This window comes from Schistocerca piceifrons, chromosome 1 (genome assembly GCF_021461385.2).
Source record: "Schistocerca piceifrons isolate TAMUIC-IGC-003096 chromosome 1, iqSchPice1.1, whole genome shotgun sequence".
Taxonomy (NCBI): Eukaryota; Metazoa; Arthropoda; class Insecta; order Orthoptera; family Acrididae; genus Schistocerca; species Schistocerca piceifrons.
Genome location: NC_060138.1, coordinates 930,989,975 through 931,005,725, shown reverse-complemented (window position 1 = coordinate 931,005,725; position 15,751 = coordinate 930,989,975). Strand labels below are relative to the sequence as shown.

At 36.8% G+C, this 15,751-nt stretch overlaps 1 protein-coding gene across 4 annotated transcripts in view; it reads right to left on the bottom strand.

The window, feature by feature from the left end:
* The window catches only part of LOC124798396 (GATOR complex protein Iml1), a 547,410-nt gene that overhangs the window by 412,856 nt on the left and 118,803 nt on the right, over positions 1 to 15,751 (bottom strand). For all 4 annotated transcript variants that reach the window (XM_047262170.1, XM_047262989.1, XM_047263070.1 and 1 more), the window contains exons 11-13: positions 7,475 to 7,716; positions 3,233 to 3,457; positions 2,429 to 2,611 (exon numbers count right to left, since the gene is read on the bottom strand). In XM_047262170.1, the coding sequence (XP_047118126.1) occupies positions 2,429 to 2,611; positions 3,233 to 3,457; positions 7,475 to 7,716 (650 nt within the window). The remainder of the gene's footprint in view (positions 1 to 2,428; positions 2,612 to 3,232; positions 3,458 to 7,474; positions 7,717 to 15,751) is intronic.

Here is a 15,751-nt window from a genome sequence, read left to right as displayed (position 1 = left end):
AGTGCCTGGCAGAGGGTTCATTGAACCACCTTCACAATTCTCTATTATTCCAATCTCGTATAACGTGTGGAAAAAACAAACACTTGTATCTTTCCATACGAGCTCTAATTCCCCTTATTTTATCGTGGTGATCGTTCCCCCCTATGTAGGTTGGTGTCAACAAAATAGTTTTGGGTCCAGAGGAGAAAGTTGGTGATAGGAATTTCATGAGAAGATTCCATTGCAACAAAAAACGCCTTTCTTTTAATGATGTCCAGCCCAAATCCTGTATCATATCAGTGACACTCTCTTCATATTTTGCGATAATATAAAACATGCTGCCATTCTTTGAACCTTTCAATGTACTCAATCAGTCCTATCTGGTAAGGATCCCACACCGCACAGCAGTATTCTAAAAGGGGACGGACAAGCATAGTGTAGACAGTCTCCTTAGTAGATCTGTTATAAAACGCAGTCTTTGGTTAGCCTTCCCCACAACATTTTCTGTGTGTTCCTTCCAATTTAAGTTGTTCATAATTGTAATACCTAGGTATTTAGCTGAATTTACAGCTTTTAGATTAGACTGATTAATCGTGTAACCAAAGTTTAATGAATTCCTTTTAACACTCATGTGGATGACCTCACACTTTTCATCATTTAGGGTCAACTGCCAATTTTCACACCATTCAGATATCTTTTCTAAATCATTTTGCAATTTGTTTTGATCTTCTGGTGACTTTATTAGTCAATAAATGACAGTGTCATCTGCAAACAACCTAAGACGGCTTCTCAGATTGTCTCCCAAATCATTTATATAGATAAGGAACAGCAAAGGGCCAATAACACTACCTTTGGGAATGCCAGAAATCACTTCTGTTTTACTCAATGGCTTTCCATCAATTGCTATGAACTGTGACCTCTCTGACAGGAAATCACAAATCCAATCACATAACTGAGACGATATTCCATAATCACGCAATTTCACTACAAGCCGCTTGTGTGGTACAGTATCACAAGCCTTCCGGAAATCCAGAAATATGGAATCGATCTGAAATCCCTCGTCAATAGCATTCAACACTTCATGTGAATAAAGAGCTAGTTGTGTTTCACAAGAGCGAGTTTTCTAAAACCATGTCGACTGTGTTTCAATAGACAGTTTTCTTTGAGGTAATTCATAATGTTTGAACACAATATATATTCCAGAATCCTGCTGCATATCGACGTTAACAATATGGGCCTGTAATTTAGTGGGTTACTCCTACTACTTTTCTTCAATATTGGTGTGACCTGTGCAACTTTTCAGTCTTTGGGTATGGTTCTTTCGTCGAGCGAATGGTTGTATATGATAAGTATGGAGCTAATGCATCAGCTTTCTCTGAAAGGAACCTAACTGGTATACAGTCAGGACCAGAAGACTTGCTTTTACTAAGTGATTTAAGTTTCTTCACTGCTCTGAGGGTATTTACTTCTACATTACTCATGTTGGCAGCTGTTCTCAATTCGAATTCTGGAATATTTACTTCGTCTTCTTTTGTGAAGGCATTTCGGAAGGCTGTGTTTAGTAACTCTGCTTTGGCAGCACTGTCTTCGATAGTATCTCCACTGCTATTGTGCAGAGAAGGCATTGATTGTTTCTTGCCGCTAACATACTTCACATACAACCAGAATCTCTTTGGATTTTCTGCCAAGTTTTGAGTCACTGAAGTCCGTGCTAAATTTTGAGCTTCTGTAAAAGATTGCCAATCTTGGGGATTTTGCATCTGTTTAAATTTGGCATGTTTGTTTCGTTGTTTCTGCAACAGAGGTATCTCTCATAGCCCATCTACAAATTATCCTGAACCAAACCATTTACTCATTTATTTAAGCAACTTAAATTCCAAATCACGGTTTTGTTTGCAATACCAATAAACAAATCTTAAGGGAAAGGGCAGGGGGGGGGGGGGGGGGGGAGGGGGTGATAAAATGGCCGGGGAGCATGGGGGGGGGAGGGGGGGGGGGGGGGGGGGGAAGGCAGGAAATGGACAGAGAGATGGGGGAGATGGACAGAGAAAGGAGAGAGTATGACATCACGACTTAAATCCTAATTTCCCATACATATTTAACAATTGCAAAGCATTATTTGGTTTGCTAATATAAATATTAAGTGGTACAGATGACACATGATACATAATAAGGCTATGAATATCCTTATATAAATACTTTTGATAGCAGAAGGAAGACAATATCAGGTCTCCACTGCACTTCAACCAAAAAAAAACCTTCCAATATAAGTACAAAAAAGATTTAAATCTGTAAAGGTAAATGGACAACATGGGCAGCTGTTGAACACACTACCACCTATAAATTTAATATGGACACCAATTTGTTGCAGGTAGTATAAATTTCTTAATATTATCAAATGCAATTTTGTATGTTTTGAGAGACTTATACTGAGAATCTTGTTACTCACTGTCCTGAAATGCTACTTGTGATGACGATCTTTGTAGTGGTCTCGAAACACTTGATGAAGATGAGTTCTCATTTTGGGGAGATGAGCTTAAAGTACCTGTTCCATCAAATATAGGTTGATCACTTGCAGGTATTGTAGGTACAGCCTGATAATGATGCTGCTGAATTAGCACTCCAGTAGGTCCTATAAAAATGGATATAGATTTTACCAGTTACGTTAATCCAGAACCAAAAACCTGAGCTTAGTTCATATTTAATTAAATCTTACATAATAACAGGCAGGCCAGTCATGAATACATGTCAGGTACATGTTTCATGGAACAAGTTGGAGAGATGTTAGAAGGATCTATATAGTAACCAAAATTTACATATTTTGTCTATCACTGGGTCGTAATAAACATTTTTTATGTTTTTAAGAGAGATACTGGCAATGAAATTTTGGAAAATGATTGAGTGGATGGGAGTGCAGCTAACAAAGTATCCTGGAATACAAACTATAAATTGAAGATTACATTATTGTTAAGAGAGATGTATCTCAGACTGGCTGCAAAGAATCACGTGGTTAATGTGATTCAATTGTCACATGAAAGAAAACACATCTGAAAATAATTAAGGGTGACTGGAGTTCAAATCTCTTGAATGGACAGCTGGAGGTCTGAAAAATTGCCTCAAAATGGTCATGCCCAGACTACTACTCAATAATGCATAGGTACCAATACAATAAAAATGTACTAAGAGTTCTCGATAAGAAATTTTCATGTTCAATAGGTGTATAATACAAAAAGCTGTTACTATGAATACAAACCTTTAGGGAAAATATGAGTCCAGCGTCTCCTGTTTGATGTCAACTTTATTGTTACATGAGAAGGATCAAATGGATTAATTAGTGCTCTTCCTGTCCGTGGAAAATTGACTTGTCCTTGGGGCATGTTGCTTGGAGATCCAGCACTTCCAACAACAGGTCGGACTGGAGGAGATGTTTCAGCTTCCTGTATTTCAGACTGTATTGCAAATGCTTTCTGCTTAAGTGCTGGAATACATTTCAAAAATTCAAAATTCTTGCAAGAATAACCATCAATTAACAGTGCAACAAAAGATGATTTTTTTTTATTTTTTTTTAGTTTACTATTGCAATGGAAATATTTACTTGCTTCCTGAACATATTTCATCCAACAAATCAGATAGCATGTGGAGGTTTTTTCTATAAATATCTATCATTAACTCCACATTTGATGACAAATTATGTAGGTTTCTCTTGAACAGGGAAGAGTCATTTATATAGTTTTATCTGAAATTGTATAAAGCTGAACTAAATCAAACACAAGTGAAAGGAACTGTTATTCCGGTATAAATCAAACAAGCCAATGTCACGGAAAAGACCTTTAACCCACATGTGAATGTAGTAATATACATTTGTCTACTTGTTGAATAAATTTCATTCACATCCTTAGCTCTTAACTAGTGTCCATCAGGCAAGAGGAATGTTCTTAGTTCACTGAGAATAACATCCCCCCCCCCCAGTACAGCGCAAATTGTACAATTGATATTGGACAGGACAAAGATAAGTTACAATAATACATAGTATTAGCAAAATAGTAGGCAAATGAAAAATAGGTACCTATTACAATTAATTTTGTTATATATTCGGAATTCTCTGACAGAACAGTAACAGTGCTTTATTAGAAATGCCTTTAGTTTAGCTTTAAATATTGGATGAGTAGCATTTTTTATTTCCTCTGGTATCATATTGTGTAGTATTACACCAATGTTAATTATGCTCCTCTGACAGGTGGTTGTTCTGCGGTATTTTTGATGTATATTGTATTTCCCTCTAGTACTATAGTTATGTACATTTTTGTTCTGTAGCAGTTTGCTTGTTTTCAGGAGGTAGTGAACAAGATAGTTTCATAAATGAATAAACTTGGAACATTTAGAACACCAAGCTCGGTAAAATTGGATTTACAGGACTCCATCTTTTTAAGGCCACAAATTATTCTTAGAGCTCTTTTTTTTGCATTCTAAAAAACTTTACACTGTGAATTGAGTATCCCCAGAAAACGATCCCATATCGGACTAGTGAGTGGAACTGTGCATAGTATGCTTGCAGTACTGTTGTTTTGCTTGTTATAGCCTTTAAAATTCTTAGCCCATAGCACACAGATGATAGTTTTCTAGACAAGTTATTTATGTGTGTCCCACTTTAAGTCTTGCTGAACCTATAGACCCAAAAATTTTGTGACATTTACATTTTCTAGGGGATCATTTTTTAATTGTGCTTGAATAGACATTTGATTAGTTGGAGGAATTAAACGCAAATTGACACACACAGCTTTTTCAGTATTTGTAATGAGTTTGTTTTTTGTGAACCACTCAAAGTCTTTTCATAGAACTTTCTGCTGTGGACTGCAAAGTTCCTGGACTGGATCCAGTGAGCAATATGCTGGTGTCATAGACAAACAGGATAGTTTTTGTGGGACTCATATATTCAACTAAGTCGTCCACATAAATCAAGAAAAGTAGTGGACCTAAGACTGAGCCCCGTGGTACACCATATTTATTGGTAATTTGCTAGAAAGAAAGGAGTTGTTTCTTGTTTTATTCATTTTGTTGAATTCATACTGAATTGATACTTTTTGCCTGTGGTTTTTTAGGTATGAACATAACCAGCTATGTACTACACCTATTACTCCTCATCTTTCTAATTGTTAGAGCAGAATGTTATGGTCCAGGATGTCAAAGGCTTTTGATAGATCTAGAAAAATACCTGCAGCTAATTTATATTGATCAAGGGATTTTAAAATGCAATCTAAGAATTGGAAATTGCTGTCTGTGTAGATCTAGACTTTCTAAAACCATGTTGCTGTACTGTAAGAGGTGCATATTTATTTATGAAACTTAAAGCCTGTCATAGAAGAGTTTTTTAGAATTTTTGAGAAGGAAATTAACTGTGACACGGGTCGGTAGTTTGATATTTTTTCAGAAGAACCCTTTTTTAGCATTGGTGAAACTTTTGCTACTTTAAAAATATCTGGAAATACACCAGTTTTTAAAATAAATCATTTGACAGATACGAACAAACTGTTATTGAATATATATAAATGCTACTTTACAGTTTCCAAAACTATGTATTTCCAATTTTCTTGACACTTCATTTTAACTATCTGTAGTTAAAACAGTAAGAAAGAAGGAAACATACAATATGAGTCTTCAATTACGTACACAAAGCTATGAAAATAACGACACAAAATGTATCAACATGAGAGTAAATCCATCATTCATTCATTCAATCCTAAATCACATGGTTGACGTCAAATATTGATGTATGCATACCACATTGGTCTTATGACAAATACTGAACAAGCAACTGAATATTAGCAATGAGAGCTGTTAATAAAAGCAGGAAAAATTCTCAAACAAAACTGTTTTAACTAACTGTCATGAAATTACTTACAACAGATTCTTCAAACTCAGTTATTTTACAAATGTTGAAAAGTAAATCACTTTCGATGGCAATATATGTATTCTACTTCAGATGGTGAAACACTGATGAGACTCTGCTTGCATACACACCATGAGATCGTTATTCTGGATGAGAAAAATATGGAACCCTTGTACACTTTCCTTTCAATGTTAGGATTTCCCAAATCAGCATCTATGAAACCAGTAATATCTTCTTCTCACTCAATACAGGTCAGATTCTCATGTACAATTCCTTTGAAATATCGCAAGAATTTACTTAGTTTCTCATCAGTGAACAATATTATGATTATTTCTGATTCAAGAAACTGACTGCATAATTTCAGTCAGGTTGAGTACCATCACCAATGTATGACAGAGCTGTAGCCAATACTCTGACTGGATAATGAGTGCTGGCTCATATGGTGGAGGCTGTTAAATCTACCTTGCCTTCAATTGTTAATGTAGTCCTTATCAGTCTGTAACTGGTCATCCCGAATTGGTACAAAATTTCTCCATTGTAACCATCTTGACTTAATGTCTTTTTTCGGGTTGGGCAATGAAGCAGAGAAAACCTACGCAACTCGAAGCCATCTCTAGTCAGAGAGCAGTGTAACTCTAGTCATGTCTCAGCAACTAATATAGCTTTCAGATTTGTTCAAAGAACTGAATAGCACATATATCAGCAAGCTGAGGTCAAGCACTAGCACTAACCTTGTACTCAACAGCTGTCAACAAGCTCAGATTTTGTCAAGTCAAAACTCAATTTTTTCTATCTTAGCAGCAGTTTAAGACCCAGGAGCATTAATCACACGGATATCACAATACCTCACCACCTCAGTGTTGTTTCACAACAGAAAGGACATAGGGCAGCCAGATGACAACCCACCCCAGGAGGTATTACTGTCTTGTCTGAAGGGTTTCCTTGATTATTACAATATGAATGGCTTTTTTCTGTTTTACCATCTGTAATATGGACAACCACAGACAAATTATTGGTATCTTCATGGAAGGCCACTTAAATCACACATGCAAGCTTCCCATGAGTCACATAATCCCTAAAAAAGGTTTGAATAATTAACATAAATCAGTAAACTGCATTCCAGTAGTATGATCATGTCAGTCAACCCAGAAACCTGTTATCACTGTCAGAAGAGTTTGGGAGTAAAGGGGAGGACCTTATGACAAGTAAAAGCTCCGATATGGTCTATCAGGCATGCTCAGCGGTGTAACTGGAAGCACAATGCCTATGAAAGACAGAGACCTGGGTTCACACCCTAAGCTGGACATGCCGTATTAACTTGATACATACATTAACTTCAGTATTTACTTTGGAAGGTTGAATAATATTTTAATTAACATGTGTTTCTCAATTGAAGATAGATTCAAAAAATTTTCCTCCAATATAGAAACTGTATCAGTGCTATGAGCAAATGAATAACTGCAGTTTTCGTCATTAAAATCAAGTGTTTAACAGGCAGAGGGGGAAAAAAGTTTTGAAGGAAAGAAAGAAGAGGGAGTGAAACAAAAGAAAAGTCTTTGAATTTCTTGAGAAGAATACTTCTTACATTCATTATTAAGTGAAACTTACATTCTGCATTTCCAGATGACTGCTGTGGTGATGATGCATGACTTGAGTGGTGATATGGGATGGAAATTGCAGCTGAACGAGGCGCAGAACTGCCTGTTGGAGAGCCAATATCACCCCCTGAATGATGAATGTCTGGGTCTGACATTTTTCTGCTCACAGTTTTTTGTCCACTGCTTGACTGAGTATCCAGGGTCCCACTCCTTCTGGTACGGCTATTCATGCGTTGTAAACTACGAGAAAACCTGAAAATGATTCAAAAACTCAGAATGTTACTTCACTTTTCTAAAATATAACAGTCTCTCATCAAATGAAAGGAAGGTTATGAACAGGTAGTGTATCGTGCAACATTTTCACACACTTTAAATGTTAAACAAAACTAGCCGCTTATTATCTGATCTTGAGAATGTACAGCTTCAACTGCAAATTCACTTACTGCCAAAAATACAGAAGAAAGGATTATATTCCCGAATCACTTAGAATGCTCTTGATTGATCTCATCTACATTAAACGCCATCCCACATACGTCAACAAGTTGCTCAACTCATATTGCCACCATTCTGATCGACATCTACCAGCTAAAACCCATGGGATCAGCAAAAAAGTTCTCTAACTGTGAGTACTTACATAAACCTTAAAAAAATGACCCACTTCACACAAAACTGTTAACAGAAGACAGAATAACATTTCACTAGTCATCAAATATTCACAATTGTTGCATTATACAAGATAACACACCTGACTTTATTACCAACACCACTCTGTGTTTATAACCAGTGTAAGGGCTTCCAATTAATAATGATGACACATGCATACATAAAATGTCAAAAGGATTTAGGAAACTGTGTATTAAGAAACTTTTTATCTCCTTGAAAGTCTTTTTTAAATTTAAATTTTGGTAAACAAATCTGATATGAGGGGGGGGAGAATCTAAATTATAGGAACTTTTAGGCTTTACATTTTGAAGTATTTTGAGTTTAATTCAGGCAGAGGAAAACTAAAACACTTGACAATTAATACCATAGAAGAATATTAGAAAATAAAGTCATTTCATATACCTGTCAGTGTTCCTCACTTCCTAAAATACAATGCAAAAAATTTTGAAACTCAGCTGGAAAGTGAGAGGAGTAAGATGATAAGCTTCTAGTAATTAGGAAACTGGGGCACCACAGTCGTGTAATAATCAGGTTCCCATTTCTGTAAATGTGATGTTTTGGTTCTAACAATGATGGAAAGGAATATTTTCTGCTACCTTTTTTCCCCTAATTAAATTGTCTTTGGTGTACATGCCATACAGTCAATATTTTATTGCATGGTGGTGCATTTCTAAATAGTCAGAGGTGCGCTATTATCAGACATTCTTTACAAGACAGCTAGTAAGACAGATATAAATAACCAGTATCATGACTTACATCCTCCTTGAAAGTACTGGAAAAAAATATGTACACAACAAGAACACACAAACAAACTAATTATACGGTGGAATCAAAATAGAAACTCCACGTTGGAATATCACCAATGTAAGAAAAAACAGATTACCATTTACCATAATGATGACATGTTAAGTTGCAGGCAGACACATTTAACACCACTCACACATAAGCTTTCAGACACATCAGAAAAGGAAAGAGAAACTCGACATTCATTCAAAAAAAGCAAGCACATATCATCCACACATGACTGTTATCTCAGGCAGCTTGGCCCAGAATGCAACTGTCAAGTAGAATGGAAGCACCAATCTCGAGGTGTCAGGGAAGGGGGGGACACATAGCAGTGTATGAGTGGAGGGAGAGAGGAGCACTGTCTATATTGCTAACAGGCACAGTGCCAGGAGGTTTTGGGGCAAGGAGGTAGGGAAAACAGAGTGAAAGAGGAGAGAAGAAGGGAAAGATGGCCAGGTGTGTTAGCATACAGTGGCAAACAAAGAAAGCAGGAGAAAAGAATGGGAAAGAGGTGGCATGACAGAGAGGAAGAAACTGTTGGGAAGAGAGAGTGAGGAAAGTATATTACCATAAGTTGAGGCCAGGATGGTTAGGAGAGTGCAGAATGAGTTGTAAGGATAACTCCTATCTGCACAGTTCAGAGAAGCTGACAGCGGAGGAGAGGATTCAGATGGCTTGGGTAGTGAAGCATCCATTAAAATCAAGCTTGTTATGTTTATCTGCATGCTGTGCTACAGAATGGTCTACTTTGCTCGTAGTCACAGTTTGGCAGGGGCGGTTCATTCTGGTGGATAGCCAGTTGGTAGTAAAAGATGTGCCATGATTGAACCAGATATGGTAAATGACATGACTGCTTTCAGAGGTGGCCTGCCCACTGATGGGGAAGGAAAACCTGTGACAGGACTGGAATAGGAAGTCCAGGTTGGACAGTTTAGGCAGGTCCTGCACCTGGGTATTCCACAGGGATATGATCCCCATGGGAAGGAGTTGGGATTGGGAGTGGCATACAGATGGACTAGGATGTTGTGGATGTTGAGTTCTCAATAGAAAGCCACTTTAGAAGGGGTAGGAAGGATCTTGAGTAGCATTACTTTAATTTCAGGGCATGACAACATGTAATCAAAGCACTGATGAAGAATGTGAACCAGTTGTACCCCTCCAGGGTGATATTAAATGATGAAGAAGGCACTGCTTTGTAGCTGGTTCTTGAGGGTGATAGGAGATTGGGGTTGTGAGGGAAATGGTACTGGAAATCTGTTTGCATACCAGGTCTGTGGGTATAGCCTTTCTGCTAAGGCCTTGGTGAGGCCCTCAGTATAGTATACATGGGAGTTATTCTCACTGTAGGTATGCCATCCTCAGGTGTTCAGGCAGTATGGGAGGGATTTTTTGGTGCGGAAGGCATTACAGCTGTCAAAATGCAGGTACTGTTGTTGGCTCATGTATGGAAGGTTGTACATTTGAGTTCCATTAGATGCTTTGATATTTTTTATTTTAAATCTTTATCAAAACGACTTTGATCATTAATTTATTCAATTAATTGGTTTAAACATAATTTTTATTTATTTCTAAGCCTACACTGCATCATTTTCATCATCATATTCACTTTTTTATTTGCTCTCTGTTTCTTCCTATCATTCTTTTTTTCAGGTGAAATCTTTGTGCACGAGATCTTAATTATTTTTATTTATCTATCATAGTATTTAAACATTTGAAAATGTTGGTCTATCAGTTAAAAAACAAATGACAAAATAATCTATTTAGATTGGATGTGCAGTGCCGTCAAAAAATGTATTCCTAATTACAAGAGGTACAGTTTTCTGGATGGCAATCACTGTACAAACATTTAAAACAAATTCTTGTTGCCTATGGACAAAAGAATGCAGATGGAGATTTCAACAAAAGACAGGATTATAAATAAAATGAATTTCAAACAAAATTAGAAAAGGAAAATATAAAAATGATGAAATAAAAGAAATTAAATTAAGCGGAGTTGGAATGCCCTACCCCGACATGTTAAATTTAGTGACTTGGCTTCCCTGTATTTCAGGAACCACTGCAGCCATTGACGTGAAACTGTTACAGGATATTAAACTGTATGTTCTGAGTCTACCCAACTACAATAATTGCATTTCAGCCACTGCTTTTAGAAATACAATTTTTTAATTACACAGTTAAGAATTTTTGTACATTTTTTGTACATTATCCTAAATAATTTTAATTATACATAACATGTTCTTCGTTTAGTTCAGTAGACTCAGGATATGTATGTTACTACTCTCTGAAAATTCGAATACTCTACTCGAAGTGGTTTCTGATATTTAAGGAAAAATGCAACAGAAAATGTACATTTTCAGGAACAACTTTCAAAGTTTCAAAAGACTGTAACTCACTTAATTTATACTTAATTTTTTATTTTATTTTTAGTCACTCAGAAGCACCCTACACCATACTGTATAGCATCCTCTTGATCTTTTTCCAAATTTTTTCTTCTGTTCTTCTTTCTGGGCTCCTTAGTGGAGCAACTGAGCTGCATACACCACTTTATCAATGCAAACCTTGTCCATCCATTCAAGTTCTCTGATGCAGTTTGCTCCAGGATTAATTCTCATATGCTGTAGCACTTTCACCCTACCAATGTTGCCATCATTAAAAGCAATAACAACATCACTGACCCCCCCCCCCCCCCCCCCCCACACACACACACACTTCAGTGTCTTCCATTCCAACAAAAACATTTTTTGGTAAGAGTGTCATAAGATTATTGAATGACTTATTGGGATTTTGAGTCTGACCATGCAGGCACTTCTTCAGCAATTCAGGATTTGCCAGGTCTCTGTAAATAGGCTTTATGATATGACTGCTGCTGGGATGGAGTGTTTATTATGGCTGTATGAACTGTTTGAGTACTGGGCATTGCGGTAATTGCACCATGAATCAGGTCCAGGAGGGCAACGGTGGTGTACTGGTTTTTCATCAGTTGACATTCTGTGGAAGAAGATAGCCCATATTGCCTGCTTCATTTTCAACAAATCCTCACTGTTATTTCTAATGGTCATCCCATAATACTGCTGTAGTTCATAAATCATTTTGTCTGTCAGCCTGCCTCTTATGGTTTCACCATCAGAAAGTTTCTTGTCTCTCAAACTTTGTTTCAACTTCCTCAACCTGGTGCCCATCCTCTTCTGGACATGACCCTTATAATACAGCAATCCACAGCCTTCTATATAAAAAAATTACTGATTTTATTAGATCTTGAAGAAATGTATGTAAAAATTTTAATATTTTCAATTGGTGTACATTATATTTAAAAAATAAAATAATATGCTTCCCATGTGGGTTTATAAGTGGTATATACATCATTTTATTTGGAAAACTGCTAGGTTTATAATGAGATAAAAATCAAAAAATGTGAAAAAAATTTCCATTCTAACTCCTTTTAAAGTTAACAAATGAGGATAATTAAAATCATGTGGACAAAGATTTAAAATGAAAACAGAATTACAGAAGGAAAAAACGAGAGCAAATGAAAAAGTTCATACAAGGATAAATATGTGACAAAGGATTGGGAATTTAAAAAATTACATTTAAACAAATTAACCGAATAACTCTAATGATCAAAATCATTTCCATAAACATTTAAACATAAAAAACTTCAAAGCATCAAATGTGACCCAAACCCACAATTTTCTGGACATCAGGAATGTATCTTAATCACTAAGCTATTTCACCACCCTGAATAACAGTACTATTTTTAAAGGTCTACAGAGTCAAGTAAAATTCTTTTTCATCAATTAGTCACAAACAATGGCCCTCTTTGATGAGTGGCTGTAGGGTATGATATCTGGGACCTAACCTACATCACAATATAGATCATTTCAAAATGTCACCCCTTGGGACATTCTCTTATTCGTCAATTTGAATTTGTATTTCAAAACAGAAACCAGTTATTTTCCCTTTTTCAGTATGATTAAAATGATTTTGTGTGTGACTCACATCACTGAGAGGATTCTGTCTGCAACACCTCATTGACATTGCAGGACAGATTGTGTAATGCTTTTTATGGCAACAGTGAGTAACAGACAGCAATACAAATAAGCAACCGATATTGCAACCAATGCTATTAGAAAATTATGTCAGAGGAAACAGGAGCTGTATCATTATATGGAGGACAGTCACAGCCCAGTTACAGAATCCACTACAGATAACACTGAAAAGTGCTTAAGAATGACATTAGACAAATTACAAATATACACTACACCAACAGAACAGAAAATTCCAAGAACAAAATTAAAACAATATAGTCGGTTGTGAAAGATGTGTCAACACAGAATGTATATAGCATTACAGCTCTCTTGTGTGAGAATGAAATGAAACTCTCAGTGATCCTCCAGAATTGTGCAAAATATTTAACATTAACTTCCTATCAGTACTTGGCTAATTAAATCAAAATTTTAGTGACACAGTTAAATACACAAAACCCTTAAAGAATTAAATTACTATGAATTCAGACCATTAGCTGCTTATAGGTGTTGATAAATATCAATGGGGACAGTTGAAAATGTGTGCTCCCAACTGGGTCTCAAACCAGAAATCTCCTGCTTACATGGCAGACGCTCTATCCGACTGAGCCATCAAGGTCACAGAGGATAGTGCGACTGCAAGGACTTATCTCTGCCATGCTGCCCATGAGACCCACATTTCCAACTTACTGTCCACACACTACATTTGTAGTGTCCCTGCCCACTATACTCATTACTCGCGGCAGTCGATCTACCGATTCTCCTAAGAGCTTGAGCAATGTGAGTGCATCTGCACTGAAGAAGATCATTGGCTGGTAAGCCTTATTTATATGAAGATGGTACATGTTCTTTCAGACATGTCTGAAAGAACATATATCATGGGTGACCTTGCAGCTCTTGAAGAATGATATTACAATGAATTCAGGCCATACACAGCTTACAGGTGGGGCACACATTTTCAACTGTCCCATAAGCAGCTAATGGTATGAATTCATTGTAATTTCATTCTACGAGAGCTGAAAGATCACCAATGGCATCTGTACTTTCGGACATGTCCAAAAGATCAGATACCACCTTCATATAAACCTTTAAAGGGTAGTATAACAAGTCAATTATATCACATGCAGCTATAGAAAATGAAAAAAGATGAAACTGAATTATTGGATCATTAAAAAGTAAAGACTCCTATGTTTATGATGAAATACCAAGGAAGATTATGAAGATCAGTGCACAATATATTAGTTCTGCGCTCGGCCTCCTGTGCAATGTTTTTTCAGATGTGGCCAGTTTCCCAACTAACAGAAATACTCTTTAGCAAAACAACTTCATAAGGAGGGAGAAAGAGATAATGGAACAACTACTCACCAGTTTCTTTCCTAAATGTGTTTCTGAAAATTTTTGAGAAACGAATGTGTAATAGAGTATTGGCAAATCTCAGTTCACACAATTTGTTCTCAGACTCATAGTTTGAAATATGGAAGAATGTATCCACAGAGAAAGCTATTTATTCTTTTCTCAGTCAGGCACGAACAGGGCTAAATGATAGCCTGAGGGCAGCTGGTATTTCTTTGATTTAACAGAAGCATTTGATTGTGTGGAATAAGTAATATTTTGCATCAGTTGAGACAGATATCATTAGGGGAGAAGCCAAAAAATGATTTGCTTCATGTCCTGGAAGTAGGAAGCAGAGGACTGCCCTCTAATACCAACAAACAGAGAAGAGATTTGAATTCAACTGTAAAATTGGGTATACTACAAAGTTATGCACTGGGCCCATTGCTTTTTTTTATGTATGTCACGACAAACAACTTAATTCTTTCTCTCTTCTCAAATCACACAAGTGTTACTGTGAAAGACACACAATGTACTGCAAATAAGCTAGCTAACAGAGCAGTTGGTTAACATCAGCATGTGGCTTTCAGAGAAGAGATTAACACTTAACTGCAATAAAGCACAACACATACATTTTTTTTAAAAAAAAAGGAACACATTGCCATTTGACTGTTTTGTTGTTTATTTAAGTAAAACCCAGGTTTCAGCCTTTTATGCCACATTCAAGTCTCTAATTTTATGTCTTTAACATATGTACAGTTTTTGACATGGAACCCTTGTGAAAACAAAATTTTATTTTCACAAGATAGTCACCTATCATCAGTGAAGTCAATAATTTGACATTTTTAGGCCTGAAGGCAAAGGAAAAGCTTTCTTGAAAGTATCAAACAATGGAAACACCCCCAGGCTATGGCTAAGCCAGGTCTCTGCAATATCCTTTCTTTCAGGTGAGCTAGTTCTGCAAGGTTCGCAGGAGAGCTTTCGTGAAGTTTGGAAGGTAGGAGAAGAGGTACTGGCAGAAGTAAAGCTGCGAGGATGGGGCGTGAGTCATGCTTGGGTAGCTCAGTTGGTAGAGCACTTGCCCGTGAAAGGCAAATGTCCCGAGTTCGAGTCTCGGTCTGGCACACAGTTTTAATCTGCCAGCAGTGGAAACTCAAGTTTGAAATTTAAAAAAAGTACAGAAATGACTGACTGCTAATTAAAATAGAGATGACACAGGAAGTTGCGCACAGGCACTATTAAAAGACATTCACACACATGCTTTCAGTCACAGCCTTCATCATAAATAGAAAGAGAAACACACACACAGATTCATTCACACAAGCAAGCACACCCGATGCAATAATGGTACAACTACCAACCAGCTCTCCACCAGGATGAAAGGCTAGCGCCTAACTGCAGCCAAGAGCAAAGTAGACCACCTTGTGGCACAACATGCAGCTATTCATAACATCCTTGATTGCTATCGCTGTTTCACTATGCAA